Raw genomic sequence first — 25,703 nt, forward strand, 5'->3', positions numbered from 1 at the left:
CACAGAAGCAGCCAGCTTCTGGGAAAAATCAAGGGGGAACGTGTCACTGCTAGCATTGAAGATGGAGCTTGCCAGGGTTCCTCGGGGTTATTTGTCTTGTTGCCTGCTCCCAGGAAAGCTGGCGCAAAGCAGCCAATCCATCCCCGGCATCCACCCCACTCCCCCGAAACGCCCACCAGCAAGTTGGGCAAGAGACGCTGCCTCAACCGCCAGTGCCTGCTCCCAGGCCGGCCGGCCGCAGCGTCTGTGCTTCCTGAGGAGCTATGGAAGAAGTGGCCAGAGATGCTACTGCTGCCAACAGCAAGGTGCCAGCATCTCCGGACTCCCGCTTGAAAAAAACAGAGAGCAAGGACTCACTTAATCAAAGCAGTACTTTAATAAGGCTTTATCAGTGAATGAGTGCCACAAAGAATGCTATCTGAACGCCTCGGAGATAAAAACTGCATATACAGGCAATTGAATACCAGTATATAAAATGAACCAGAGTTTAGTGTCAACTACGCCAGTTGGACTGTGCTGAAAGCCAAGAAGGTATTCCACATTTTCCTCTGCTATGAGTAAAGTCAAAATTTGGCCTGCTGTTCCTCTCTCCTCAAAATCTTTGAAAACAAACAAACAAAAAACCCAAAAAAAACAAACAAAAACTTTCAAGGATTTTGTATTTAAACTAGAAAAGGTATACTGTCAGCTGAGGAACTCACTGCTGCAACAGACAGTCTAAGCCAAGGAGCCAGGAGATTTCTAGCAGGCTAGCACACAACGACCAAACAGCTGAAGCTCCACCATGAGCCAACCTCTGATTTTCTTACCACTCCAAGGGATTTTTTTCTGGGGGCAGGTTATTTTAAATTTTTTTTTTTTTTTAATTGCAGCTTGTTTTAATACTTGAACAAAGCACTTGGGCATGCTTGAGAGACAGCTAGTTTTGGAGACAACCTACCAACTAGATGGGACAACAGGCCTGACCATGTTGGTGGTGGGCATTGACATAAATTAAATTATCAACCACAAAGTAAGACTCTTCAAGAGGTTTGCTACTGCCCCTCTGACAAAAGTTACCATGTCCAAGCTGGGAAACACACACGTACAGTCCTGAAGCAAAGTCCAGCAGCTTCACTTAAACTGCTAGTAAAAATGAATGTCAGTAAACGGTAAGGTTTAACACCAAAATAGCCACGGGGAGGATTCAAGCCCTTAACAGTGGAGAGCTGAGCAGACACCTGGCGTGGAGGAATTTATTTTCAGAAACAGCTGCACCTTTCAACATCTTGGAATATTGCTAGGTCATTGCTTTGTAAGCCAGAGAATATGGGCTTTTCCTCCCATTTACGCACCAGTGCTGCCAACGCAAAAGCTGCGCCGTGCCTGCCTCAGCTTTACTTACCTCTGTACATGCCAAAGTAGCCTTCCGACCGAATTGTTTTAATGAGGCAGTCAGACCTGCAAACAAAAGAGAGAGAGAGATAAACCACAGGAGCTCAAAGGTGGGTGAGAGCAGAGAAAAACAAAACAAATCTCTTGGAGTGGTTTTCATTTACGATCTGTCAGCAAAACGCTGAGCCGAGAAGGGAACCGCGTCGGCCTCTGAATGCGCCATTGTTCAGGTCTGAGTCCTGTTTCAGCCCCTAATTCACAGGGGCTTTGAAACCCCCGGCTCACCCCGCACGCGCTGTCTGCTTTCTAGAAACACAAAAGGGAAAAATGTCACTGCAAGGGCTGTTTATCCAGAGAACCCTGTGGCAAACGCGCATGAGATGCTCCAACAAGCAGATCCCCATGCACATGTTTTTAAACCCAGCTCTGGAAGGGAAATAAGGGGAGCCAAAACCCCCAATGCTGACTTGCTTGACTTAGTCTGTGAAATTCAACACAAGGCACACATGCACTAGGTGACCTGAACGCTCAGTCATCTGTGACCTCCCACGCAGATTAAAGCACTTACTTTTAACACATCGGGTCCCACAGCAGGCTCTCGCCCTGGGGAGAGCATAGCAGGGTGCCGTGGAGGTCTGCTCCGAGGGGAAAACTGTTGCCTTCTTTGTTTCAACTACATTTACTGCAAATGGGAAAACCGTGCAGAGCACCGGAACGGCTCAAAGCCTTTCGAAGGCACAAACACACACCTAACAAATCCAGAGGTGCAGTTCAGGAAGACAGCGCAGATCCCCTGGCAGAGTTTCCCTCTCTGGACCACGGCTGCGTGAAGCCCAGTTGCTGGCTGAAGGTTGCTTTGGGGTCTTTGGGAAAGGACAGGTACTTGCTGTGGCCACAGGGGAAGGGAGAGGTGCACATGCATGCATGCATACATAATTAGGGAACAAAAGGTTCTTTTAAGTAGTAATAAGGAAAGCGTAGCTGATGAAAACAAGAATACATTTCTAAGAGATTTGGCAACACAAGGAGTCAACTTCATCTCTGCTCTACAGTAGTGCTGAGGTGGGAGAGAAAGAAATGGAGAGTTCCCTTGAGGGCTTTATGGCCCTGTTTGGGTCAAGACTGTTCTAGGGTTACTACTGTTACCCCATGTTCCTTGTGAAGAGCCCATTCTGCACTGCTGCCAGTTGCAGCAATGAGTTTCCCCTCTCTGCTGGGACTCCCCGCGTCCTTTGGGACCCCATCTTTCACACACCCCACCCCAGCTCCTGCAGCTTGCACGCACCCATCTTGTTCTTGGAAGCAGCCCCCCCAACACATTTGCAAGCCCCAGAAATCTCAGGGCACCTTTCTCCTATCCCCCCCATCAAGCTCTTCCACCGCAATGCTGGAGGCAAGGCATTTTCCCCAAGCCAGCGGTGCTGCTTTGAACAAGCCGCGGCAGAGAGGGGAGCAGGAGGAGTTGCTCCCCACCACACTCAGGCAGCCCTGCTGCCTCACCGTAAGGCTTGCACGTCACTCCCAGCCCCTCGAGCTGCAGCAGAGCGAGATGGAGCCAAGGCCATGCCCAGCTCCTTTCTCTCCCTGGAAAAAGGGAGCCAACAGCCAACTGAAATTATATATAACAGACCTGGGGCAGCACAGCCCAAAAGCCCAGCTCTCTCCAGCCCTCAGGGCTGCTCCAAACTGTCTTTAGCTCTTTCAGGGGAAAGGCTCCCCTGATGCCAAAGGTCCCTCGAGCTGAGCAGAAGCAAGGCATGCTGTCTTAAAGCAAGACAGCCAAAATTTTAAATGAACTTGCTGCTTTTCTGGGTGTTCAGCAGACACCTTTTAGATCTGGTATCAATGGGCACACAGTATTTCCCCAAAAATAAGCCCCTGTAACCGGGGAGCTGAGACAAGCCCTCCCAAATCCCTAGCTAACATAAGGGTGTCTGAAGTCATGCTCCATACATGGCAACAGCATCCTCTTAGTGCCTTCCCCTTGCTTGCTTAGGTAGGACACAGGATGGCCTGATGATATCTAGAGGATGAGTTATTCCCATTACTTCCTCGTCCCTGCTGGCCCCTCGGCCCCCAAAAGATCCTTTCACTTATCCCCAAGCTCACTTTCCCTCCAGCTGCTGCCAATGCCAGAGGAACCCAGAGGAACACCTCCAGCGTTACTCATTCACATCCAGGCTTTGTCACAGACTCTTAGGAGGAGCCAGCTCAAATATGCAGGGTAAATCCTGTGTATTCCTTAACGGCGCCTCATCCCACAACAACTCCCAGCTACGGAGCAGATTTGCACTCAACTGCTGGAGGTTAAAAGCCTCTCTCCTACTGAGCCCCTCTCCAGAGATGAGGAGATGAGGCATCCTGGCATGCACTCCCCCAAGGGGAGCCTACAAATCCTCCATCCTGCCCGAAATCCTGTTGCTGTCACCTATCAGGTCACGGGGAGAAGCAATCCTCAGGGAGAAGCAATCTGCAGCAGCGGCAGGAGCAGGACAACAAAAAGGAGAGGCAAGGCAAGACGGGAGGCCGCGTCCTGCCGGCACGCCTGGGCACACAGACAACGCAGGGAGCAGAGTGTGCTGTAACTGTCAAGGGAAGCACCAGTCTGCCGTGGCATGCCAGAGCCTTCAGCCTAAGCTCATGCATAATTCCATGTCGTCAGCTAGAGCAAGGAGGCCCAGAGAGTAAAACCTTCAACATACAGAGTATTTCCTTCCTATTCCCACTCTGCCTCAAATTCTCCTGGGCAGGAAAGAGGAAGATATTGGTGTGGAGGAGCAGGTAACACTACTTCTGAACGAAGCGGCAGGAGGACAGGACATGCATCATCAGTCCCAGTCCCTCCTCCCCCCTCAATGACACCAGTACTTTTGGAAAACTAAGGCCTGACTCTGGTTCCTAGGATAAAACATCTTGTGCTGAGTGCGATGCACATTCCCACAGCAGATACACAGCGCTAAGCATCCCACACGAATCCCAGGTGAATTTAGTGGGCTGGATGTATTCATGCCTTCTTTTCCTACAGCCTGCAGCACTTCATTTTCTTGGACATAGGATTGCCAGGGTAACTATAGCATGTGTCGACCTGTGATCCTTCAAGAGGTCTGCATGCAGTGCTCTAGACTGGGAATGGGTGACTGCTTCCTCTTTTTAAAACGGACACAGCAAAGGAAGGGAGAGTAACCTCCAATATGGAAACAGAAGAGAGGCGGAAATTCCCTCACGCACCTGACTGTGGCCCAGCAGAGAACCGAACGGGGCTCCTTGTGCTTCGGTCCTGAGCCCTGACAGCAGCAAACATGCAGCTCCCAAGCAAGGAATGCAAACAGATGTGCCCTCTGCAGAGATCTCGCCTGCTGGGCTCAGCAGCCTGAATAGCTGCTTTATTTGCTTTATCTGCTCTAGCACAGCTTGGTTCAAGATTGTCCCCTGGCTTTCCTGGGGACAGCCCAGTTCCTAGAAATGCTGAACTCGCCTGAAAGACATGGCAAAGTGGAAGGACTCCCTGCCAAAAGCCCTGGGGGATGCTGCCCGCGTGGGCGGTACTCACATGCTGGTGTACATCCGCTGGCCATTCTGCTGGTTCTGCAGGCGAGTTTTTGCCAGGTCAATGGGAAATACACAGGTGACCCCGATCAGCCCAGCTATCCCTCCATTGATCAGCTTGGCAGGTAAACTGTAAGGGGACGAGATGCAGGGAGACAGATGTCTTAGCAGTGGGATAACATCAGCGGAGGGAAAGAGGAAAGAATGGAGCTCTTTTGCATGACCAGAGTTAACACATCGCTGTGCAACAAGGCTGCCCCCCGCCCCCCCAGCACGAAGGGAGCTCTGCCTCAAGGCAAAGCTTAGCCCTTGCTGTACGTACAGGAGAGGAGGGGAAAGCAGCACATAGCATCAGGACGAACCACTGATGAGTGGAATGGAGTCAAACAGCTAAGAGCACATCGCTAAAAGCAAGGAAAAACCCTGTTCCCCAGGATCCAAGGGTTTCTGTTGTCTCTAGAGGAGAAAAGACAGAGTGCTGGACCGTCTACCACGTGGACAGACTTCAGTTAGGGCCTGATGGCATCCAAGCCAGAAGGCTTACTGGCAAATGCTTTTCAGCACCGCAATCAGATACGAGAGGCATCTAACGAGAGGTTCGCGACACATCAGCTGCTACCACTATGCGGGAATGAGCCCAGCAGAAGCGCCCAGCTGGCAGCTGAGGAGCAGACGGCTGCAGCTCCAGGAAACTGTTTCCAGACCTACTGCCCGGGGCGAGAGGAACACGCACGAACCAATAGCCTGGTGAAACCACCGGACTGGCAGCCTGCACGGCCGCAAATGCAGAGACGTGAGCTCATACCTCTCAGGGAAATCAAAACCTGGCTGGCTACATGCGCTTCCAAAACGCGGGGCTTTTTCCGCTCGCCTTTTTCCCACAGGTAATTCTTGCAAGTGGCGCTGAGTGAAAGCCAGATCAGCTAAACATGGGTTCCCAGCAAATTCAATTACAAAAAATGTACAGCACTTACATGCTTGATAAACCACTACACGCAGAGACAGAGGAAGCTTGCTTGAGTCAGCTCCCTCCAATAAAGCACAGGATTTGGCTCCCTGAACACAGGATGTGTCAGACATTAAACTGACAGCAGTCCTAGATTGCAGCTGAGCGAGCCGGCGAGGCTGAGTCCTCTCACAGGGGTAACGGGCACGCTGCCTTTCATGACGGTGACGTGATGCTCTGGATGGGGGCACAGACTGCATTACCCACTGGAAGCAGCAGCGGCAAGGCTGGCCATGGCACGGAGAGGTGAGGCTCTGCAAACGCTTTCCCCCCCAGCGGCACTGCAGAGCACTCTGCGTTGAAGGGCAGTTGCAGAGGGGATCAATAAGTGGCCACGCTGAAAGAGCTGCCTCTCAGCTCCAGGCTCGAGGGAGAGGCAGGATATGGAGACTCAGGGTTTCAGTTTGTGGTCTCCCTGGGGGAAGCTGGCAAAGGAGGGGTGGGGGGAAAAAAAAAAAAAGTCTTTGCCCACAAGTGCTAAGCATGACCTTGACACTCCAGGAAACTCCTTTCAGCCTCCACACTCCTGCAGCCAGAGCTCCTTCCTCCTCAACACCCGCACCGACACAACGCAGCCCCAGGGCTGGCACAGCTGGAAGAAGAGGTGCCAAGGACAGGCAGACAGACCTGAGCTCAGCCCACATCCCCAAACAAGATGGTGCTGATTGAGATTAAATCAAGCACAGCACGTTAGGAAGGCAGGCCCAAATCAGTGCATGAGCTCAGCACCGGGCCAGACTGCAAGATCTCACCAGCTCAAGACTCTGTTGCCTCGGGGATCTTTGCACCACAGTCTGAGAAGGGAATAGATTTGCCTGCAAAACCTTACGCTCAACTTGTTCTCAGGACATGGGAAAAATTTCAAACAGTAAGCTTCACATCATGGCTCTCTCCTTATTTAACCCATAGTCTCACTGAAAGAGGAGGTTAGAGACCAGATAAAAGCGTGTCAAGATGAAGGCACCACTGGGAAGGAGAGTGTTTCAAGACAGGATCAAGACAGCCTCCCCAAATTCAACTCCAAAGTCACTGCTGGCCGTTCACAGACTGCAAGGCACAACCAGTGCCCCTTTCCAGCCTCAGCACTGTCATCGCTTCTCTAAGTGTCCCTGAAACACCAGGGGCAGGCAGGCACTTGCCTCTCTCAACCTGTTCCAACAGTGAAATCATCACAGCGTTTATATCAGGTGGGAGTGAGACACAGACACGTGGCAAACATCTTGCCTGCTGGCACCGTAAGTGCAAAAGATTCCCCAATTTCAGCACAGACCCCAGCGATAAAGGGGAATAGTCTGATGTGCCTGGGCAAGCCAAAAATTTGGGCAACGTGGGCTGCAGAGAGCCTCTCACTCTGTTTGTGGGTGAGAAACACTTGCTCAAGACCCCCATCGCACCCGAATCCAACCACCCAGGTTCCCCCACGCGCACTGCGGAGGGAGACTAGTACGGACGGACTGTGTGGCAGTATCTGGCGAGACGCCGAGATCAAGTTCCATGTGCACTGCTACAGAAATGCAATGCCCTTGATCTCACCTTGCAGCAAACCGCTGCTGTGGATTTTAGTCTTTCGGTATCAATCTCGTTTTGCTAAGGGATGACAGATGCACGCTGCAAGGGAAGAGGGGTTTGGTAGATGCTCCAAGCTTAAACAGATCTTCTTGGCTTGGCTGCCTGTGACCGCTACAGACTTGTGGTCACATAAATGGGAGAGGTGACCTAAGCGGGAGAGGTGAGGGATTTGGGGCACAGAGAAGAACCTGAGGCAGAGGGCACTGCACCTGAATCAAAAGCCTTTTCCCTTGTGATTAAGTCATCCCACTTTTCACCTCAGTGCTCTCTGCTCTCTCATGGGATGAGAATCCACTGTGCCTGGTCTCTCTGTCCTACGTAGCTTCTGCACAGCTACTGCCTCTCACTACCTAGGTGCGCAGGGCTTAGGGAAACAGGGACAACACAGGCTAGCATACAAATAAAGTCATTTTCTCAGTTTTAAAATGAGAAGGGATAGAAAGGCATCCCAGTTCTCCTAGTGCTCCTCCTCAGCCCTTTTAACTAGTCCCTGTAGCCAGCAAGCTCCTGTTCACACTGCCAAGAGCACATTGAAGGACTGGGAGAGATCTTGGAGGACATATCTCTCCTTCCTTCAAAATACCAAGCTTCAAATGGCCACGGACATGTGGTCCTTTTGCTCTGCTGAGGCTATCAGGGACGTACACCCGTCAGGCTCCATGGAGGTGAATCTCAGCGTGCCCTTCATGGGCGTAAGAGAAGAGTGCCAAGTGCTCTCCAAATTGGGTAACTGATGACGGGCAAATTTAGGCACATAAACACTCCACAATGCTGTCTTGTTATCAGTGCAGCTCAGGACTGTTTTCATTTGCAGAAGGCAGGCACGCAGGAAGATATCCTAATCATGGGAAACGCTAAGAAGGGGCAGCCCTCTTGCCTGTAGCATTCAGGCATTGCCAAGTCCTGGCCCTCTGTCACCAGGTTTCATTCACCCACTGACCCCTCCTGTCCTGAGCTGGTAACCTGGAAAAGTGGACATTAGAAGAGGACCACAAAAAACCCCACAGGAATCCCATAGCATGTAGGAGTCATTTATCTGGGGCAACTTCACAAGCAGCAGAAAGTAAACCCACGTGCAGGACTGTGCAGATCCATCTGACACAGCTCTTAGGAAGCTAAGGGTACCACTGTCTCTCTCCTGAAAATGCATTCCAATTCATTTCCAGGGAGGACTCAAATCCAGACTTTGCATATGTCAGGACCAATGCTCTTAAGTTCCTGCCGTGCACTTAAGTGTCACTAATTATTGTTGGTACATCATGTTCCTGCAATCACTCAAGCATTGACTGGCTTTAGAAGAAGGGCACAAGGCTGCATCTATGTGGACTTTGTAATTACAAGCACTGCATCCTTGGCTGGTCAAGGAGCTGGCTTTGCTCTCTTGATGTCAGCAAGCTGAAGTCAGCAGGTTAAGCTGACATTTGAAAGAGGAAGCAAAAAGGAACAGACTAGTGCAGGGTAAAAAGCAGAGGTCAGAAAGAAAAAGACAGTGAGAAAAAAAGAACTGAAGAAAGCAGAGATGTGACAACATGGCAAAGACAGAAAATAAGAGAAGGTTGAAAAAAAGCAGCTAAGAAAGGAGCAGAGAAGGAATCAGAACTGTTTATGGCCAGAAGAGATGATCAGGTGATTTCCTCCAACCTCCCATATCACAAAAGGGATTACGTTTGAAAGACTTTAAAAGAAAAATTTAAAGCACAACCAACAACTCAAAAATTTTTTAAGAAGTTACCTGATCTGTTTATCAGCCATTTAATTCAAACTTGATCTTGTTAAGAAATGAATCTGTTCCTTCAAGTCGTTTCTTAATTTCTTTTTCAGTCACTTCTTTTTCACTTCAGTTTCTTCCTGGGAAAGGAGAGAAAGACACCAAGGAGACAAAGTTGAGACACTTACACTCTTCCCGAAGCTCAGGTCCTGCTGGACGGTCTGCAGGGTGAGGCCAGCCGAGGAACAAGTGACTTAAGGGAGCACCTGGTCTCCTCAGAGAGGAGACTGAGCTCCAGAGGGAGCCTTATAAATGTGCATGTGTATATAAATACACAAGCGCATACGGAGGGAACAGCTGCCAGAGTCGTCAGGCTCCAGCAGCACGTGAGAAAGGGCAGCAGCCAGGCAGCACACGAGCTCTGCCCAGCATCCAGGACAGCAGTACCCATCACAGCGCTCTCGAACCGCAGGGACCTCCAACCCTCTGCAGGTCCACCCACCCACCCCAAGACAATCACGTGCCATCGCAAGACCCGTTCAGCACTTCCGTCCAACACATACGTGCTGTTTCTAAAGGACAGCCTTCAAAAACCTGCTCCTCCAGTGGCTACAACCCTTCTTCTATTTCCCAGCCCAAACGGACAGCCCACGTTCAGTCTTGTGCCAACATTGTCTTTTAAGCAGTGCCTCTCCCTCCCCAATCTATTGGTGTGACTTTGCCCTTTGGACCACTCCTTTCAGCTCAGTGCCTACTGGCACAGCACTGAAGCTCAAAGTCTGCGGGAACGGTTCTTCTCAGACTCGTAATTGCTACTGTTTAACGAGAGCTGGTAGAAGTCGCCACACAAAAAAATCTGGACATCGGAGAAAATTTCAGAAGCGGCTACAACCTTCAGCTTTCTGGAGGTGTCCTTGTCTCCTCCTCACCTCCAACCTGGGAATCAGGTGCCCCAGGCTTTCATCAGGCACCTCAGCAGCACTCAGCCGCTCTCCTCCCTCTCCCCTTCCAGCTGCCACCCAGGTGGCGAGCCCGAAGCGGAGGAGATATCTTTGCCCTTTGCCTCTAGAATGAAATTTGCCCCTTAATTGCCGATTCCCCAAGCCACACAGAATCTCACATCCAACAAGGTGGCTTTCAGGCTGACACTTCTGCTCTGGAGATACAACCTGAGGGCCAGAGGCGTTCCTGAGAATAAAAAGTCCCTGAAAGTGTAAAGAGCTGGTGATGGTGCAAACAGGCATGGGAAGGAGAGGGGGTGAGGTTACACACAGTTCAGCACTGACCTGCTCCCCTCCCCGTTATATCAAGTGCCAAGGACAGGGCAGCATGAAAGCATTTGCACAGTCCCGCGCTTGGACGACAGGAGACTAAAACTGCCTGTTCTGGAGTCCCACGCTCAGCCAAAGCCCCGAGAGACCAGCACATGGCGCTCGCTAAGGAAAGGGGCTCCTCTCCAAACCTCACCCGCGACACTGCACTATTACACCTTCCATCCCTTCCGCGACCCCTCTTCAGACAGTTTACCTGACCTCAACTAATCCGTGGAAGCAGACATTAGAAATCTCCAGATCAGCTAAGTCTACACTTTTCCAGTGAAAATCGCTTACACCTTTCGCTGCGTGTGCTTTCATATGCATGTCCGCAAGAATAGTTTGTTTCAGGTTAATCTAATTCTCCATAAATTTAACCAGAATAAGACCAAAATATACAAATATAGGGAGACCAGTTGCTGAAAGCCTGTAACCCTGGCATAAACAAGACCTGAACCATAAAACCTCACTTGATCACATCTATACCCTCCATAGGATATTCGTGTTTATTGAGGCAGCAGCTCTGACAAAATACATGCACCGAGTGGTCCTGACACCCCGCTCCAAGCTCTGGCAAACTCACCCTTGTTGCCCCTGCTGCACCCTTCCCTGCGGAGGGGCATCCAGCAGGCCAGGCACCCACCGCAAAGGGCAAGGCAAGAGAAGACAGCAAGGCTGCTAATATTCACCACTGACCGGTAGCCCAAGGAGTGAGAGAGACCGAGATGGACACACAAACGTATCACAGGGCTGTTTCTTACCTGTTGACACAAGCAGGGTGATGGGAGTGGGAGAAGACGGTACCGCACTCAGAGGAACTTGGGACAGGTGGGTTTAGCTCTCTCCTCCCTTTTTTTCTGCACAACCTGGGCACCGATTTTGGCTTCAGCTCTCCACCTGCCCAATAACTGCAGAGCCCTCCCCGGCTGTCCGAGACCCAGCTGGAAAATTGCTGCTGCTTCCCACCAAACTGATGCTCCTGCTGCAGCTGCACAGCAGGGAGGGGAAAAAAAACAATCTTCCTGGGTTTAAAACTGGGCAAAGTTCCAGGCTTCCTTAGTGCACGAAGACTCATCCAGGCAACAGGCTGTATGGCCAGCAAATGCCAGGACTAGTATCATCTCCCCTAACAAAAGCTACTCAACTCGCAGACGAACGAGGGGAAGCGAGCGATGTGATCATTTTACGGCAGACACCAGCACTTGATAACTGTTTATACAGCACCTGGCACAGCAGAGGCCTGAATGTCCACGGCCAGGGGATTTTAATGCATTAAGGGATTTTAATGCACTGAAGTGGAAAGCTTATTTGAGCTCTGTTTGTTTAAACAGAGCTCCAGCGAACAACCATTTGCAAAACAATCCCAAAGTCATGGCAAACTCTATTCTGAGCACTTTGCTGTAATCTACAGAACTCCCCCAGTCCCTTAAAAGATGGTGAGTGATGAAGCCTTCGGCACCCTGGCCAGGGAGGTTGTGGGACCCCAGTCCCTCCCAGGGCAGGAAAATACCTGCTACAGTCCTGCAGTCTGAGAGGAGGAAAACCACAGGCTGGGAAGAGAATGGTGGTAATTTAATAGGATATTTAAAAAACAAATCCAGAACAACATTATGCATTTAACCTAGAAAGGAAAGAGATTAAGTAGAGACCTAAGTATATCTCCTCAGGACCACAGTGCTCTCGGGAGCCAAAAAATGCAAACAAAAGCAGGCAAGCAAAGCTTCTGCAGCCAAGCAGGTGTGTAGCTCCAGGGGTTCCTGTGGGAGCAGGGCTTGCCTCTGCCCAGGAAACCTCCCACCAGCACCTGCACTGGGGCAGCAGACAAGCCAGCAGCACCAAAGAGGTGCTGATGCCTCAGAAGGTCTCCGTATGGTTAAACTTCATGGCCAGGCAGACAACAGTGCTGCTGGAACTGGGAACCTGCATGGGACGAGGAGCAGAGGAGCTGGGAGGGAACTGCTGGTGGGTGGGCAGGGGAAGCAAGATCCACCGAGACCTACCTCAAAGCCGAAGAGCAGCCCTCACAGAAGGGGGGACCTAAATTGTACATCCCATAATTAAGAGAGCGAGAGCTGCATGGGCGATGAATTACATGGCATTAATTTTTTCCTAGAGTGCTGTTAACACAGCTAGGCATGGATTAAAGCCCCATTACTCACACACTGGGACATCCCTTCTACATTTATTGAAATGATCAAGCAAATTAGTTTCAGAGCGACATGCGCACTGCAGCACGGGTAATGCCTCCGTGCTAGGTGGAGAAGTGGTGCAAACAGCCTGAAGGCCACGCTGCAGCGCATAGATAGCCCAGGAGTCTCCTCAACCCAGCCTCTCCCTTTCCTCAGCTCCCCAAAACCCAGCTCCAGAGAGCGACAGAGTAGCCAGATTGGGGGTACTACAACGCAGATCTAGCCAGCTTTGGATGTAGCTGATCCTCACAGCCTTGGCCACTGGCAAAATGGTCCTAATTTGCTCCCCTGCCTTGCCACACACCACACACACTCATATGCTACCCAGACAGTAAGATTTTCTCCAGGATGGCCAACCTCTGCATACTGTGGACCTGCTGCACTCCTAACCAGCCTGGGGCACGGGGCTGGACTCTTAACCTTTGCTTCTCACCTTATCACCCGAAGGAAAAGTGCTTACCAGAGAATCACAGCCCAGCCTGGGGCATGGAGGGGAGCACACAGTCTCATCACGTGCCATGTGTGCCGCCGGCAAGTTTGGATGGAGATACAGGCACCCAACATCTCCACTAGCCATGATATCATGGGAGAAGGAACAGGTTAAGCCTACCCACACCTCTTTGACCACGCTCATTGCATTTATTGCCACTGCACTGCCCTATGGCTGTGGGTTGCCACTTCTACCCCCAGATGCCACCACTCTGCCCACAGTCTGACCTTGGGGGTCCCCACAGCTCAGCACCCTCCTTCTTGTCCTACTCTCCCTCTGCCAGACCAGAGCCACTGCTGGCATCCTCCAAGCCAGCTGCAGGCTCCCAGTGCACCAGCTCTCCCAGTCCTGCCAGCAGCCCCCCCGCAGAGGGCAGCTCTTCACTTCGGCCCTCTGCCAGCCCTCCCATTTCCAGGCTCTCCCCTCCCCAGCAGCCCCACTCTGCAGCTGAGCAGAGTGTCAGACGTGCCAATTTATCTGAGCACACGCAGGCTGCCGTTTTGACAGAAGACCTTTAGTCAACGGCAGCTGGCGCTTCGGCCGAAGGAAGTAATCCCGTCCTCTCCCTACACCCGAACATGTGTTCCCATCTTCACTTTCGTGCCAGCACAAACATTTGTGCAGAGCGGTCAGGCAGGGATGAGACAGAACTGGAGGCCAGCACATGCTGGAGCTGTCACTGAAAGCAAACATTCAAACTACAACCTTGACTTGAAAATAAACAGCAGAAGGGGAAGACAGGACTCCCTGCCACATATTTCCATTTGCCTTGAGAGCAGACAAACTCAGTGCCCCAGCCAGAGAAGCCGACATCAAGAAGCAGGTCTCAGAGGGTGAGAGGAGGGAGAAAAGCCATGCCAGCATCCACAGTATCGAGAGGACACAGCGATGAGACCACTGACAGACAGAGAAGGGGTGTGGGGGGGAAACAATCGGCAGCTAATACCTGCTGGGAGAGGAGAAACCCTCTGGGATCAGCACACCGCTTTCCTTCACAGCACAAACGCGTTCGAAGGTGCGGACACCCTGCCAAGTTTTGCTAACGACTGAAGCAAAGCTGCCATCACAACAATAAGGTTTAAGGAGTGCAAACTGAACTGCAAATATTTCCTGAAGAGAAGCTGCTTTCTAGATGCATGCTGGCCACAAAGCGCACAAGGAAGTCAGCACCAGGAGAGCTCACCTGGGGGGAAGCTGTCGGCTTGGGTCTCTTCTGCTCAGGACATTTTGGGATAGAGGGGATAGAGGGAATTGGTGGCAGTTTCATCTCTGCTGCTCAGTTGCCCTTAGGCTCTCAAAAGGAGGGACTGCCATGAATTTCCTTGCAGCACCAGGCAGGGCATTAGTCCTCAATAAAACAGAGCAGCTCTCGAACACGCTGGTGGACCCTCCCCCACCATCACAGACTGTCACCTCGCCAGCTGCGCAGCGGGACAGCACGGCCCCTTCATACTGTTCTGCCACCAGGCAGAAGCCCCAGGGCTGCAGACACAAACTCACCTGCCTTGTGGTCAGCGGCCGATTGTCCCTGTACGACGTTGGGCTTTGAAAGCGCCAAGGCCAGGGCAGGTCCCCCCTTGCCTCAGGTGAAAAAAGGCCAAAGTCCCAGCGGGGAGGTGCCACGCCACCTGCCTGCACCATTGGCTGCTTGCACCCCCATGGGGACAGGCTCAGTGGCACAGCGCCCGCTCAGCTTGCAAGACAGCAGGGATGCTGAGCCCCAGCACGCTCGCTCCTCCTTCCCGACAGCCCCCCGCAAGAGCCCTCAGCTCCTGCAGCCCCTTCCGTCCTCCACGACTTACCTCTGCCTTGTGTGTCTTCCTCCCACTGGCTGCTCGGGATGGGTGTCCCCCGGCACCCTCCTATCTACAGTTAAAAATGCCAGAGCACGTTCGCCGTGAAAACAGTCAGGCTGGCACCCTTGCAAAACAGCAGGCAAACTTTGCCCCTGTATCTGGCCTCCACGCTCCTTGCAAACTGGGCTCAGTCTGGGGAGCCCTAACTTCTCCGTGCTGCAAGACCTTGCGATGATAGAAGAACGCCTTAAAACATCTCCCTCACGCCACAAAGAAACAGGCAAGTTCCCTGGCGGCGCAGGACGGTCCCCGGGCTGAGCGCATGTTATAGAGGTGTTTGGCTTTGCCAACACAGGTGGTGGCAGTACAGATTTACCTGGATGCCCACGGAGGGGGAAAAGAGGATCAGAACTCCTGATTCGCAGCAAAGGCTCCTGAGCTCTCATTCCAGGTCCGTTGCCGACTTGCCCTTTACCTTCAGGCAGGATTTCCAACCACAACTGGCAGTCTGAGGAACACCCTGCTCCCATGACAACATTCCAGCTTAGGAAAAAACAAGCCATGGACAAAAATAGTCCAACATCTTAGCAGAGGCATTTGCCCACCACATCCTTTACCCATCTGGACCAGTGCAGTTGCCCATAATGTTGCAACAGGAGAGGAGCCACACCAGGGCCATGGTGGAAGTGTCACAGGGGACAATCCTGCAAGCCCCTGGGACTACAGCAACGTCCTATATTCTGATACTGCATGCACAGTGCCGCAGCTATCCTCTCCTCTGGAATTCACCTGAGATTACAGGAAATTCAGAGACCTCATTTATCTTCACACAATAGCAGTCAAGACGACAAAACAAAGACTGGCCTTGGAAACGCAGCCACCTCCACCACCCTCCAAGGAGGTGAGAGGGCTCAGCACTCAAGAGCTTCTTTTGAGCTGGTCCTCCCACCTCAGGGACAAAAGTCCCACCGTGTGCTGGAGGCAGCCCTCTCTCTCTCTCCAGATTTGCCTGCCAGCCTCAGTCACCGGGGCCACCTCAATGCAAAGCCAAAGAGTTTCCGAAGACATCAGACAGACATTTTACTGCACCTAGCAACAGTCCCTCTGTCTGCTTGGCCTCGGCTGGGAAAAGCCAACCTAGCTGCCGACTCCAAAGCAAGGATGGGAGTGAGTGGAGCAGCAGGTATTACTGGAAAGAAAGGGGACAAAAGAGCAGGGAAGAGGTGGGGATCCTCCTGCCTCTGGGCAGCAGGAGCAGGAGGAACACACCCAGCTTTCCCACGCTCTCCCCTCTGGGCTCTCCATCCTGCTGGAAGCGACAGGCTGGCCCCCCACTCCCAGTATGGCGTCATGCAATTTTGCCTGCTTTGCTGGGAAACCTTGAGCAGTAAGTCAAGACAACAAGCATCTTCCGTTACCTCTGTGAGAGCTAAGACTTGGAGAACGGCCTCCAAAAGGCACTGTGAGCAGCAAGAGAAGTGCCTTCCTGACCTACAGAGCTTCTCCAGGCCAAACAACCAGCAACTTGCTTAGATTAGTGCAGAAGCTGTTTGCCGTACTGCTTAACAGGGGGGGTCTCATGGAGGCCACCCCTTGCATCAACACGATCTCTCTCCCAGACGAGTCTCCTGCCCCTCAGCTCTACCCCAGGACAGCTCAGGAAACGGAGTCCAGTTCATGGGTCCTAACACCAGATCACACTCCAGTTACCAGAGCACATCCCACTTCGGCCGGGCAGAAAGGTTTGCAAAGGGCAACCGCTCAATGCCAAGCCATCTGCATTCAAGTCAGACGGAAAGACGTGAGGAGCAGGCCTGTGCCAAGCTGGAACAAACGCCAGATACGCCCTTCGACTTTGCATGTGTTGGGAAACCGGCCCAGATTGAGAGCCTGAAAGCTGACACTCATCTTGAAGCTGGCCTTGGGTATCAGCACCGCAGCACACCCAACACAGATCTGGGACTGCACAGACCTTTAGTCAAGGACAGTCCCTGTCCTGGAGGTTTTGCAGCTGAACTGCAAGATGGGATGAGTGAGGACAGCCGTTGGAAGGAGAAGTGACTCACCCAGGGCTCACACAGCAAGTCTTGCTGTCCAAGACATTGGAGCTGCAAAGCTAAGGAAACCAGAGGGAAGGTTTCAGCAGGACAAACGAGCTTGCAGGCATCTCACTGGGAACACTTAGCAGAGTCTGCTCCATAGGAGGGCAACACATTAGAACACTCATAAGGCAGTAACTGCAGTGCCTTCCCTCACAGGAGAAGGAGACAACAGGTCTAAAAATGCTCACAGCACCCCTGGCAAGACTGAGGAGAGCAAAGGAAACCATGGGAGCTGTTGGTGCCCTTCCCATCTCAACCTGCCTCCTCTCCAAGATCTCAAAAAAGCAATTGAGTCTAGCGGATGAGTCTCAAGAGACCTGGCTCCTCTCCTCTGCACAAATGCCACATCAAGCATGCAACAGCCTTGCTCCCCTCTCATTCCTCTGAACACTTACAATACAAGTAACAAGCCTCTAAATTATGGACTCATGCTCAAAGGCAAACTCAGTCTTGGCTCTCCATGGCTTCTACAGAAACATGGACCAAGAGGCGTAGCAGCCAGAGGGTTAAAAATCCTTTCCATGCGTCTCTTATCACAAAATCTTCAGTGATGCGATGATACAAGGTCAGAGCACGGCCGTAGCAGAAATTCAGGCCCAGCATTTTGCTTGAAAATAGTGGTGGGCTCCAGCCGTTGGTCTGTAGAGACCTGCAAGTCCCTGCACCAATTCAAAGGGATCTGTGAAAGGAGCTACAGAACAACTAATTCATATGCAAACACAGTGAACTACATATATGTGGCAACTTCTAGAGAAAATTATTATGTAAATTAAATTAAGTTTATAATGGCCTACACTATTTTGCAGCTGCAGAGTCAACAGTGGAAGCACAAGCTAACTGACAGATAGTAAAATTGCCCACACATGATCAAGCTGGTGTACAAGCAATTTTGCAGCTCGGACATCTTTGGACGACATAAGTGGGTGCTTATTGCCAGTGATGCCCCCTTCCAAGTGCCACTTGAGAAATCACATAGTCACACATTGAACTGGTGTGATTCTAACTATTTTTAAACCCATCTGCTCCAACCTGCTGCAGACAGACTCATGCGCATCCCCTGTCACTCCACGGAGATCACAGACTTTTATTTTCCTACCGTGCCTCCCAGGAGGGCCAGGTCCTCAGCAGATGCAAGCCAGAAGAGCTCATAGTCTCTGCTGGAGCCTGGGGACTTGGTCTCCCGCCAGCTGCAGTGAGAGGGCACATTATTACAAGCACATACACACTTCTGTCCAATTTCATGGGGTTTCTGCCTGTAACAGCCTCATCTTCTCAATGATGCTCCTGCACAAGCTCATGATGACCGGGAACAGTTCAGGCCTTGACAGCCTAAGCTTACTTGGCAAGGGGGAGAAACAGCAAATGAGAAAAGTAAAAAGAGGGAGAGGGAGCAGGCAGGATACCTGCATCTCACTCCAACAAGCTGCTTACAGAAAACCTGACCAAGACTGGGCAAGCACATCAGCTGCTTTTCAGCTCCACTCTTCCTGCTCCTCCTTCCAGCTCATGCTCACTGCAAAGAGCATGACCCATGATTGTTGCGGGAAGGGGAAGAAGAGAAGAAATGCAGGAAGCCTCCTTTGCATGCGTAGTGATCTTGGCTGAAAGGAGCCCAAACAATGCTTAAGTCACTGGTTTTAGAAGCCGTGCAGGACCTTACTATCCCACGTGCAGGACTACAGGAACACCACCATCCTGGACATGCAGGCTGCATCATTCCAGGGTAGTGGAGCACATTCACCCCCTGGCATTCACCCCCATAACATGCATCTTCCAGGAAAAAACAAAACAAAACAACCAAACAAGCCTGGTGGCAAGCATCCTGGCAGCGACCCACGGGACCTAGCTAAGGTCCCGTCTTGCCCCGGTCTGGGCAAGACCCAGACCAGCAAAAGGGACTGAGGACCACAGCACTGCAGAGAATGAAATCGCTTGCAACTATTTCTTGTCCTTTCACAAGAACCTTCCCCTTCCGTGGTCTCAGTTACGAGCAGCACCAGAATACACCAGCCACTTCCTCTGCCCCAGGATTCACTGAGAGGAAACAGGGTAGACGACGAAGCAAAAGTACTATCAGTACCTAGTTCATAACTTGATTGGAGCAGAGTTCAAGCAGGGGTTGCTAAAGTTTATTTCTGCGTATTTCCGCCTCCCGGTCTGTGTCATATCACACTGATTCATTCTATAGATCCTCTCCTACAGACAGCGTAGAGCATAGGAAATATCCAGGGCTGGCTGTTCAGCAAATCTGCACTGAAAGCTTCCTTCCGTCTACTGCGCCTGCTGCTAATTCCCTTCACAGCTCTGCTCATTAATAAAAATACAACACAATAAAAGAGAACCGCACACATATACACCTTGCCCAAATTTCCTCCATACTGGCTGATCCTGAGTCACCACCAGCGATTAACTGTTGCCATGCACTGAGGAGGACACGGTTATTAAATTAATAGGGGCTGCTTAACCTGGCTACAAATTACATGAGTTCTTTGTGCCTTAGTGAGCTAATAAGGCATGTGCTAATTACATTAATTCAAACAAGCCCAGCGTGCCCTCAGGGCAAAGGGAGAGAAGGGCGTAGCAAAGCCAGGCTCTTTCATAATAGCTGTGTGAGAGCGGAAAGTACTTGCCTTGACACGGCTTTCAGAGAAGAAGCATAGGAGCACTGCGGCTTGCGCCCTACGGCTCACTCAACCCAGCTGCCTGCAAAAAGCCTTGCTCGTTCACCCAACTCTTGCAATGATAAACATAGGATCCCCTCCCCAAAGGGCCAGCTGGCTTGTCCCTTCCTACCTCCGTAGGCCAGAGCACACTGCAAGCCTCGGGATGACACCCTGCTGCTTTGGGACCGTGAGCCTGGGACCCTGCAGGCAGCCCCTTGCCCACAGGGACACATGGCACCGGCAGCCTCCAGCCACAGAGCAGCACCGGGGGCTGCAAGTGCATCCTGCCATGCAGGGCTGTCTCCTCCACGTCCCCGAAGTCAGCCGGGGACAGCTCGGCCGGACAGGCAGAGCACGGAAGCTGTACTCGCCCTGCAACGTGAGCTCGACCAAGTTAGGCAATCCCAACTGGCTCCCTAAATCTATCTGGCAACGGGGCCAGGCGGGCGGGACCGCGTTCACCTCCCACGAGCTGTTGCGGGACTGCGTTCACCACAGAGCCTTCAGAAATGGGAAGGGGAAGGGACAGCCGTGGCAGGGAGAAGCAAAAGGACAGCAGAAAAGAGATGCACAATCCCAGCAAGGTTCAGATACGCTCGGAGAGGAGCCTCCTGTCTCCCCAGCCCAAGGGTAACCAGATCCCTCACCTCTGCCATCCCCGGCGAGGAGCCTTCCTCAGCATCGGCTGTGCTCACACTAGGGGTGTCTGCTAGGCACTGCAAAGGAAGAGGAAGAGGAAGAGGAGAGGAAGTCGTATTTCTTTGAATCTCCAAGGACACGTGCTCACCGAGTGCCTTCTGAAGCATGCGCTTGTTCCTGTGAACGCTAGGGGACTGTGCCAGAGCAAAGCAAATGCGTGGGGTTTTTCCCCCCCCTCTGTTCCCACTTCTTCCTATTCCGCATGCATCCAGCGGTACACAGGGCCATCCCCAGGAGGCCTGAAAAGCAACCACTTTCTCTGGCAGCAAGGACTATGCCATGTGAATCGCAGGGTGTTTTAAAGACGTGGTGCTGACTCTCACCCTCAAAGAGAGGATCTACAATCAGGCACCAGGCGAGAGCCAGGGCTGTGGAAGGGTAGTACAACGCAGTTTGTCCTGCACAAAGAGGCATCGGTACAGGGTCGATGCAGTCTTGACAGTGGGTTGGCAGAGAAGATGCAAATATTTTCATGAAGGAAACCATACTAGGGATTTTTAGCCCCTGGAAAGTGCATCTCTCTTAAGCCACGTGATTCTCTTTCCAGCAGAGGCTGTGCTTACTCAACCACTAGTCCAGCATAACTTCAGGCTACTGCCAAAAAAGAGGGAGCTCTTTCCCCCCCAGCAACATTCAGACCAGGCCTATTCCCAGGTCAATGCATAGCTGTGAACACACAAATGCTTGTGCCGGCACAAAAAGAGAGAGGCAGGAGTGAGAAGCAGGGCTGCCCCTCTCAGCAGCAGCCTGTAGCCTGCCTGCTGCGGGCACTGGGAAAAAAAACGATAAACAGCATTAAAATAGAACAAGAATCCCTCCAGGGAAGCTTGGGAGATAAGGGCTTCTGGGCCCTGAACAAAATTATTTTAAAAACCTAGAAATCCAGAGCCCTGTGGGGCTATACGTCAACTGATAACTGTCACTCAGAGCCCCGAAGAGGGACTGCGCAAGCCTGGCTGGAACAACAATGCATCCAGCAAACCCCACACCCTGCCGCTGTAGCAAAGCCACAGTGCCCTGAGAAAGCCAGCCACCAACACGGCTGCCAACGCTAAAATATCGTAGGTTAATGAAACAGGACCCCAGGGTGCGAAAGGATGTAAACCTTCCTGTGTCACCCTCTGGACTTAGGAGCTGGGCTCCGCCTAAGGCAAGGTGACAGAGAAGCATCGAGCAGGAGCCACCATGCAAGCATGCAAACCCTGGTGTACAGGCTGCAAGCTCAGCTGCTCGCTAGAGCCAAGACTGTACTTGAGGTGCCTCTGGTACAAGAGACCAGACACAGAGAGTAGACAGGGTAACAAAAGGACATCTCCCAGCGTCCCAAATGCTTTGCAACAGCAGGTAGAGACCTTTCTGAGGAAGATAGCTTATCTCATGACTTCCCAACGCTGAAGGCAGAATTTGACTAATGCTCCCAGTACACTAGAAGAAATGCCAGTTAAATGTCACGTTAATCAATGTTCCTTGCCTCTCAGTAACAGGAATGGCGATATTGGTCACTGCTGCTGCCAGTCCCTTTGCTGTGGGAGTACATGAATGTACCTGCTCTGCTCCCGCATCACAAACCGCATTTCTCTCCTCCCACCTCAGCTGTTTGCTTACACCAAAGCTGTTCAGATCGCAGCAAAATGGTTCCTTGCTAAACGCACGTCAGCAGCCCCACACGGGTCACGTTGCTCCTAAAGAGGTTAGCAGCTCCTCCAGGGAAACTCGTACGTGCTCTGTGACGAGTGGGGGAATTGTCAAGGGGACTGCAACCCTGCCTGACACCTCGGGATTCTGTGGCATAATTCATCCACCAGCTCCCTGCTCACCCAGAGTGCTGTGAATCAGCAGGCTGCAAGGCAGGCAAGGTGTTCCCAGCAGGGAGACAATATATTTAGGAGGCTACAGGCAAATGAAAACACATGCAGTCCTTCTCACTTAAACAAAGCAGAAGGAGATGGGTAACAAAAGAAAGGAGAAAGACTGAGAGGAAAAAAGTGCAGTAAGTTGAACTTGGAAAGTCATTCTCTGGACATTAGATGTCTTACCTGGCCACTGCGCATGCACAGTGCAATGCTGCTACCTGCCAGATGTATCCACAAGAATTTACCCAAAACATTAAGCATCCTCAGTAAAACGATTCATCTTGCATTGCTTAAGAATTAGACCTGTTTTCAGAAAGTTTCAAAAAAAAAAAAAAAAAAAAAAAAATCACTCCGAAGCACACCTCACAGCCCTGCTCTAACTACCAACCAACACTGTCTCGCCAAAAAGTGCATGGCAGGAACGGCAAACAGCATTAGACACAACGAGTTGTCGTGCCAGCGAGCAGTATAACAGGCGCGTTGTGTTGGGAGACTAACAACAGTTTGACAACGCAGGAACCAGACACACGGCTCTGCTCCCGAGGTCCTCGGACAAGGACTTCTGGGCTCCAAGCCACGATCCCCATGGGAGCCAGCTGTGGCTACTGACATGGGAACCTGCCTGCCCCGTGGCAGAGCCCACACAAGAGATGGCACAGCACCCTGCTGCTGCCACAGTTGGTGTCAGGACCCCAGGTCTGGTATCAGCTGGGGAGACCATGTTCTCCTTCCCCTGCAAGAGCAGTAACCTCATCAGCGGAGAGGGAGAAAGGCCACGCAGCCAGCTCTGAAAAAGATTTCAGCAGGGTCCCTGACGGTGACGTGTAAACCCTCTCCCATCCCATGTCCCTTCAGGCTACCAGGAGGTTTGTCAGCTCACATATATGTACAGGTGCGTCCAAACAGCACATGCCCCTTGCCACGGCTGATCTGTTTACTTCCAGCTCCAGACCGCCTCAATTTGCACTGCCACAGGTCCAGGTAACTGCACCAGCGCGAGAGACAACCCGGCGTCAGATCACGCCGCAGCCTTCCCGCAACCTCACCCGCGTGCCAAGCAACATCTCACAAGCTGCACGGCAGCTCCGCAGCCTCGCTCCCGCAAGCTGACCCCGCGCCTCTGCAAACTGGCCGCAGCTCACCTCCACCAGCCCAGCCAGTGGGCACAGCCGAACGTCACCGCAGGGGAAGCGGGAGCTCGCTCCACGCCAGGGGCCTGGCAGAGCCGCAGGGACTGAGTCAGCGGTGCGCAGATGCCTCCCGAGCACGTAGAGGCTGCGGGAGCAGCCTGCTCAGCCTCCCCGGGAGCGTGCTGGCAGGCAGCACACGGCACGGCGCACTCGGGCATGCGCCCACACACAGCTCAGCAGCAGCCTGGTATTTCTTCCCCCCTTTCCAAAGCCAAATTCAGACCATCTGTTGAAGTATTTCTGCAAATCATCCCTCTTTCAGGAAGGGCCAGGGGCTGAGTTTAGTTGTTTATATAGCGTCTGGCATTTCTGTAGCACCTATCACTTCAGTATCCAAGCTATTTCCTTCAAGCTCTCCATTAGTTTTGAAGAACCAGAGTGGGGCACCAAAGAATCTTCACTGTAAGTTTCTGGAGGGAAAAAAAAAAAAGACAAAAAAAAAAGATAACAGCTGCTCAGGTCATGCACACATTTAGCTGCTAACAAAGCAAGCAGGACAGTTCAGGGGAAGGGGGTCAGGCCAACACAGTGTGTTTTATGTCCTTTAAAAGAATTACTACCCTTAGAAAATAGCTTTCATAAACAACAGCTGCTCTCAAAGGATGAGATGAACCAACAAGTGCTCCTGTTGCCTTACAGAGAAGAGCTCAGCTTACCCAGGGCATGGAAAAGGAAGCTACTCCCATCCTTGAGAAAACCAACACAAAACAAAAAAGGAAAATGAAGCACCCGCAAGGAGAGACCATTTACTACAGCAGGTCATACCTTCTGCATCAGTTGCCATTGCTATTGCGTACAAGTGGCAAAACCCTGGAAGTGCCGCTGTCCCTATTTGATGGTAGGGGACAGGGTCAGAGACACACACTTTACTGCTTATCCAAGGTCACGCTCTGAATCTGTGCAAAGGAGAAGGCAGTACCCAAATTCACAGTTAGCCCCTGACATATCCTGTCCCAAAAACACGCTTCCTTCTTTTTTCTTTTTTTTTTATAAATCCCTAACTATCACAGAGCAAAGAGCACAGCACTGAACAGGGCACGAAACAAGCTCCCAGTCTGCATGTGGCCTTGGAGAAGGTGTTTCCATCCCACCCTACCCAGCAGGCAACAGGGAACTGCCCTTGTCTCCTCTGCCAAGGCGCGCGGGCAGCACACCCATTAAAGGCAGTAAGGGGTCAGACACCGCAGTGACAAGGACAGTACTTGGCAGCAACAGAAATGACAGATGCGCTGCTCCAGACTAAGCACACCACATGCTACCACCTCCTTCCACGCATTTATCCGTGCAAAGCCAGCGCTCGCCCTGGCTGGGAGCTTTCACGTCACACAGCACAGCCCCTTGTTGAAGCAAAAAGGATTCACTGGAAGCTGCAGTTGAATTCAGAAATGAAGGTTCACGGCTACTGGACTGGCTTCTGGCTTGATCCAAAAAGCGCACCCGCACAGCATCTCTCTCCTACTCAAATGACTTGCTGAAAGTCCCATATCTTTGTGCGCTAACTGAAAAAGAAAAGCACACACCTTCTCTCTTCCCAAAGGCCTCCTCCAACACAGTTAGTTACTCAGTGCAGCAGCACCACTGTCCTATATAAGACGGTAAGTTTTCCTTCTCCTTCCCTCTCCCCACTTTGTCCACGAAGCTCCTCATAGCTGGGACAGCCTTTAAATCGAGAGCATGAGCCCCGACCATGGAGCCAAGCTCCAGGTGGGGCAGGCACAGTCTTTGATGGGACTTCAGTCATCTCTAGCTGCTCAAATTCATGCCATTCTGGGAAACTCAGCTGGATCAAAACCAACCTCTCTCCTCCTGGCCTCTGGATAAATGCTGCAGACCCAGGAAAGAGTCAAAAAAAAAATCCAGACAGCTCTCCTGGTAAGCCACACACCGGCATCAGAGGAAGGAGCAGGGCACAGGGAGGTTTGACAAGGCATAGCCACCCACCCACAACAGCACCACCAAAACGAGAACAAGAACCAGTTATGAAAAGGTTTAACAAAATAAACATAAGACTGCATTCCTGTGAGCAGCTCACACAGGCTGCATTAAATCAATATCAACAGAAACCCCACAAATTAAATAAACAGCATCCCATCACATGTGTCCTGACACAGAACAAGCATTGCTGCCCAGGTGCCTTTCCCTTCCCCAAGCAAATAATCTCCATGTGGGCAGCCCTCCTAAGACAGCAACTATTCAAAGCTTTTA

At 51.7% G+C, this 25,703-nt stretch overlaps 1 protein-coding gene across 5 annotated transcripts in view; it reads right to left on the reverse strand.

Annotated features, from left to right (window-relative positions):
* The window catches only part of SLC25A22 (solute carrier family 25 member 22), a 51,888-nt gene that overhangs the window by 21,301 nt on the left and 4,884 nt on the right, over positions 1–25,703 (reverse strand). For 2 of the 5 annotated variants that reach the window (XM_075162952.1, XM_075162953.1), the window contains 3 exons: positions 9,228–9,343; positions 4,925–5,050; positions 1,385–1,440 (listed from right to left, as the gene is read on the reverse strand). In XM_075162952.1, the coding sequence (XP_075019053.1) occupies positions 1,385–1,440; positions 4,925–5,050; positions 9,228–9,247 (202 nt within the window). In that variant the 5' untranslated portion in view covers positions 9,248–9,343. Of the gene's footprint in view, positions 1–1,384; positions 1,441–4,924; positions 5,051–9,227; positions 9,344–14,695; positions 14,733–20,403; positions 20,493–23,816; positions 23,909–24,263; positions 25,622–25,703 lie in introns of those variants that run through there. The other 3 variants (XM_075162955.1, XM_075162954.1, XM_075162956.1) reach the window with 3 other exon arrangements.

Source organism: Calonectris borealis, chromosome 14 (assembly GCF_964195595.1).
Source record: "Calonectris borealis chromosome 14, bCalBor7.hap1.2, whole genome shotgun sequence".
In the NCBI taxonomy this organism is placed as follows: Eukaryota; Metazoa; Chordata; class Aves; order Procellariiformes; family Procellariidae; genus Calonectris; species Calonectris borealis.